At 33.4% G+C, this 6,187-nt stretch overlaps 1 protein-coding gene across 1 annotated transcript in view; it reads right to left on the reverse strand.

Moving 5' to 3' along the window:
• LOC108918015 (CUGBP Elav-like family member 4) overlaps positions 1–5,905 on the reverse strand; it is a 204,565-nt gene extending 198,660 nt beyond the window's left edge. The window contains exon 1 of the mRNA XM_018724853.2: positions 5,857–5,905. Coding sequence (XP_018580369.1) covers positions 5,857–5,905 — 49 coding nt within the window. The remainder of the gene's footprint in view (positions 1–5,856) is intronic.
• Between the last annotated feature and the right edge of the window lie 282 nt (positions 5,906–6,187).

Genomic DNA, 6,187 nt, shown 5'->3' on the forward strand with positions numbered 1-6,187 from the left:
GGTATCTTTAAAAGGTCTGGATCAAATTCTACCACATATTCCTGGGGACACAATATAATCCAAAATCCAAGCTATCTTAGTACAAAATTTGAGGATTTCCGAGATACAGAATGTTGAAGCTACAATTTTATTTTAGTTTTTCTTCAATAACTTCATTATTAATAGCAGTAAATATACAGGGTTAGTCAAAAGTATGGAAACCTCCAAATATCTCAGCTGGAAAGCATTTTTGGGATAAATGGTGAGGACAAAAGTGTTCATATTTTTCACGGCGCATCCGATGGTAATCTTGACCTTGAGTTCAAGGTCATATAAAAATCAAGTCTAAAGAACATGTCAAGGTCATAACGTTTTTTTTAAGAGTAGCGACCCTTTATTTCGACGCTAGAAATAAGAGCGTTAACATGTTATTATGATCTTAAACTGACCTTAGGGTCAATGGATTATTCCGGCTGTCATTTTTTATTTTCGACGATGGAATAGAAGGGACTCCCAATTTTTTAGTGACGTCAAGGTCAGCGTCACTAGAAGGAGTAGCATTAGGTACTCCTTCTGATTCCGTAGTTAAAAATAAAAAATTACAATAAAAATCAACATTTGACTTTGAACTGGCCTTGATCATTGCCCTTGAGGTCACGGTCAATGTCATATTCGGATGCAGAATTTTCCGCGCTTTCCATTTTCGGCGTCGAAAAGGAGGGTCGCCATTAAAAAAAAACAACTTGATCTTGATTCGACCTTGTTCAAGGGTTACCATCGATTGCGCCGTGCAAAAACCTGAGACATGTGAGTTTTCCGACATGAGAAATTGAAATTTGGTCTCAAATTTGCTGCAAAGTACGCAGGCCGACAAAAAAAGTTTTTTAAATCAGACCCGGTTTTTCCCATGTATTTTGATGTTCTGAAAACAAATTTCAGGGTTAGAAAAAGTTCTGACTCGAGAGTTTTCGACAAATGACTTTCAAATGCGCGATATTTCAGGTTTTCTGGCATTTTTTGGGTAACCTCATGCCACTCATCAAGACGTGTGATATGAACAGAATTCTGATTTTCAAAGTTTTTGATATAATAGACTGCGTATGAAATTTTGAGGAACAGAATTCCAAGCTATGGAGTATCATCAAATATCAATTGACGATATAGACCAGCATTCTGCAGTTGGTGAAAAAACTCATTGTCTATGGGGTTTTCAAGCTTCTAATGAGTAATTTGATGTCGTTGCATCGATGATCTCTCTGTTAAATATCAATAGACTGTTAAGTGACGGACCAGTGAAGCTCGCTCACACAATTCTATTCCGGCCACTTCTGGGCATCCGAGACCCTGTTGCGTAAGATCTCCTACCTCTTGAATTCTAGGTTTTTTATTCTGGGAACCTGCCCATAGTCGATTTTAGTCCCTCTGGATGAATCTTGACTAATTAAAAATCATTCAACATCCAGGCATTCACCATCTTGGGGAATAACCTATATCATAGGCCTGCGGAAATGATATCACCGAATCAAAATTGATGAAATAAATGAACCACAAAGTAGAGATTTGCAAACACCCAGTTTTGGGTAATTTTTATATCCTAAATTAATTTTTACTAATAAATTACTTGTAGGTATATTGGGGAGCCTAGAACAGAGCGGTTTCAGTGGTTCTGAACTATAATTTATAGACCTAAGTACTTTTTAAATTTTTGTAGACGTTTTTAAGGGTTTAGTACTTACTTAAGTGAGAAAAGTATACTTATTTGACTTTGATTCATCGAGATAAACAAGTTTAAAGATGAAGACTTTTAGTTTCGATATATCTTCATAGAAAGTAAATTAATTTTTTGTAGAAATAGCATAGATTTTACCCAAAGATTATCCAAATTTTATGAGAAACAAAAAAGCTGCAAAGAAGTGCTAATCAATTTACAGTGAGTCCGTTATTTTTCGTAGAACCTATTCAATTCCGGGAGATTTTTTCACTATTTTCTGCACATTTCGTATAAAAATTCGCCCTTGAAATATTCGTTTTTCATAGATATACAATGTTAATCTTTTCAAAAGAAGTTAAGTATATTATGTCTAAATATACGAATATGTGAAGATATTGAAATAAAATTTTGTGTATGAACAAAATGTTCGATAAAATGTGAAAGAATTATGCCAAAATTAGTGTTATGAGATGCAGTTACATGTTTATGTTATGTCACGCCACTGGAAGAGTATATTTTTTATGGTTTTTAAATTTTATTTCAAGCAAATATGACCTTTATTTCCTTGCATTTCTTATCCTGTTTCTTGCAAATTACCAATTTGAGATATGTATGTATTTCCAAAAAGTGTGTATCTTCGGGCAAATGTTTATTTAAGAACATGTTAACTTTGGTTGCTAATTACTACAATTATTAGTGGAATGAATACTATACAGTAAAAAAATTATTCGCGTTTTCAAATTCAAGTATCTGTCCATCTAAAGGTTTAGAAGAAAGAATTTGACTCACTCTGTATACTGTGAATAAATTTGATGAATTCTGGAGAAATATTCACAGATAAGACAATGCCAGACAGTGTAAAAGTTAATGTGCCAAGTTCACTTATCAAGAATTCTTAGATGTCAGCTTTACTCTTCTAAACATTATTTTTCTGTGATCTTGTCTTTTAAACTGAGATTTAGGTTAAACTCTTTTACTACTTGTCTCAAAAGTTTTTTTCAATAATATATTTAAAGTTTTAATATAATATATGATTACTTTTTACATGCCCAGTATTAAGAGCAAGACAGTAAAGCACATTATTCAAAACAACAAACGAAGTAGAAATATTACCTTTGCTTTGAATTAACTTGAATTTTAAACTTAAAGTCTATCAAAAGTCAATAAAATGGGAGAACGTCGAAGACAAAAAAGAATACATTTTAGTTAACTCGAAACATGAAGACATATTTTTTAATAAAGCCTTTTCACTTTATTTCATTATCAAGTTTAAATAAGCCTGCAGAAATTTATCAAATGCCTAAATATGCTTGAATACCACGTCTAGGCGAATTACCGGTATTAAAATAGAAAGTCACTGAACCTGTCACATATTTGCTAGCTCACGTAACCTTGCTAACAGACGGGTAATTAAATTATAATAACAGTTTCGAAAATTTTAACGAACCGATTAAATACAATTGAGGAAAACTTGAAGGGAGTGTATAACGAGCAAAAACTCCCCTATTAAGTGAAAGGTTTGAAGAACATGATTGATTGAAAGGTTGTTGGAAAGTAAACAGTCGATGTTATCGTTTATTCTGGATACTTGTTAGGAAAACTCGTTGCATAATTTTATCCGGAACGTATTTTTGACGGTTATAGGTAGAGAATGATAATAAAGTCGTGTAAGAAAAAAACTAGGCGGAAAGTCACCACATGTTTTAGATAATTTTCTATTGTACATACATTTGATGAGAGTACATAATTCTAAAGATGCAAAACATGACAGGGAAAACAGTTTTCTGCACTGTAAAAAAATTTCACTCAAATTTCAGTAAATTTTACTCAATAATGTCCACACCCGATTGAGTAAAATTTTCCCTGTATTAGTATGAGTATAACTGAGTGAATCTATTGCATATAAAATGAGTGAGTTTTACTCAAATCCGAGTTAGTGCTAACTATCAATTGACCGACTTTTGACTCTATTCTGAGTATATAAAACCAATTTAGAGTTGACTTTTTCTAATATAATTTAAATTTAATTATTATTGAGTCGTTTTTTACTCATACTTGGTTTTGAATTAACTAAATATTGAGTACAAACATAAATCACTCATAAATGATAAATTAGGATATACAGTGTTGAAATTAATTTACTTCGTGGGGGCCTTCTCCTGTCCTGGCTGAGACCCGACACCGGCGTCGCCGACTAAGGCCTCTCTCCTGGCAATCACGCTTTTCTAGAGCATCTGACGGGCCCCTGTCAACTGTGGTCGAGATTACAGAAGCAATATGTAAGTGGTGCCATCTTCACAGCGCCATTCATATTACTCGGAATAATGTATACATTTAAACTCGCTCAGTAATGAGGACATTTACTCTGATTTAGGTACAAGTGCACCAAATACGAGTTTACGTGAAGAATTTATTTAAGGCGTACGTATATTTGAGTGAAAGTACTCAGTTTTAGTTGAAATATAATCATAAACGAGTAAAATGATCAAAATGCTCAATATTGAGTGAAAATGTACTCAATAATTTCACTCCGCACCTTTATTACTGTCACTCACACCGATTTTTTTACAGTGTAAGTAAAGTTGCTCATTGCGTTATAATTAAAACAATTGTAGTAATACAATTGTTATCTAAGTAAAGTTATATTCTAAAATGTAGTAACACAGTAATATGAGTTTTGAGTCTAGGTGTAAATGCGCAATTCAGTAACTCAAGATCACAAAATGTAATTGAGACTTACCTACCTTCTCCCCAGTTGACCGTATGGTTTTTGAGGTCATTGATCACGATCCCAGTATTCGTATAATCCCAACGCGTCTGGATCAAGGTTAAATGAAGGTTAAATTTCGTTTTTTGAATTAAATAACTTTGATTCCGGAATCCGAAACAGTGAAACATTTTACGTCCAAACACGTCCTGACCTGTTGGTGAAAGTGACCTCTGGAGATTATCTGGAGGTCATTTAAAGGTCAAATCTGAGATTTGAATCTACCGGCTGAAATTTCCGCTTTGACCATGAGAGTCCGAGATCCGACGTCTCATTTCGTAGCGGAAATTCCAGCCAGTAGGTTCAAATATCAGCTTCGACCTTTAAATGACTTAAAAAGGTCACTTTCACCAACAGGTCAACACGTATTTGGACGTAAAATTTCTCGCTCTTTCGAAATCCGGGGGTCGAAAAAATTATATCATTCAAAAAACTAAATTCGACCTACATTTGACTTTGATCCAGACGTGCTGGGGTTATACGGATACGGGAATCGTGATCAGCGACCTCAAAAACATACAAGTCAACTAGTCTGCGAGAAGGTAAGTCTCAATTTCATTTTGTGGCCCTGTGTAATTCGACCTGATTGATCTATGTAATCAGCTTTCGCTTTGAACCCAGCTGCAGCAAATCTGTACCGTGAATGTATGTATGTGTTCATCAGAGGGTTGTAAAATAATTCAAGATGCTGATATTTTTTAAAAATCTCTGCTAAAACAGAAAAATATGACGAAACATTCTGTTCCAAGTATTCTTAGCAATTATTCAAGTAAATAATAAGGTTTTATTAGCCTTTGACTACTTTATAACCTCTTTTATAACAAATTTCATTGAAATGTATGAGTTATCTTAAAAAATTAAGTAATTTTTTTTAAGTCTGTTAGTTTTTAATGTCGCAAAATTGTAATAAGGTAATTCGATCTAAATCGATTTATTTTCATCCAAGAAAACCATTCTTGAAGTATGACCGCCCATACCGGTTACTCTGTTATATACATTAAGTAAAGTTCCTTGTGAACTACTCGTAATATACTGTATTCGAAAATTTTAGGCTTGCGCTGTCTGAAGCAATAAAAGTATGTTATGAAATACACTCAAATAATTGATGATTTCTGGGTAAGGTACATTAAGCTACCTACATAAATAAATTAAATTCAATTAATAACACAATTCTGCGAGTGCGTGTTCTAAATTTACCCCGAGTAATTACTGCCTAAAATCGCCCAAAGATCTTGAAACAACAAATTACAGGTACAAAAATAGCTGCCTTCTCACATACGTTACAAAACAGAACAAAGAAAAACTCTGTGGAATAATTAACGCAAAGGTTGCACAATAATGTTACAGCTAATTGAAATAATGAATAATGTATTTGAAAAGAAAGAATCTCCTAACTTACCTCCGCGGTTTTCACTGTCCGCTGGTTTCACTTGGATGGGGCGGTTCATCTGAAAAGAAAAAAAAAGAAATAATAATTCTTGTTAGTCGACTCGGCGAAAACAGTTTCGTAAAAACTTCCCAACTTTTAAAGTTCGTAGTTTATACAAACAATTCCTTGAAAGCATTTTAAGAGCATCTATTTAATTTGTAAAAATCATACATATAGAATAAGTTTAATTAAATTAAAGTTTGGAAAGTCCTTAAAATCAAGACCGTCGATTTTAATTAGCTCGAGATGGGGGAAATATTTTAATTTAATTTATGTTCCTGCTGTTTTTTGGTGGAATGCA

Source organism: Anoplophora glabripennis, unplaced genomic scaffold, assembly GCF_000390285.2.
Source record: "Anoplophora glabripennis isolate ALB-LARVAE unplaced genomic scaffold, Agla_2.0 scaffold62, whole genome shotgun sequence".
Taxonomy (NCBI): domain Eukaryota; kingdom Metazoa; phylum Arthropoda; class Insecta; order Coleoptera; family Cerambycidae; genus Anoplophora; species Anoplophora glabripennis.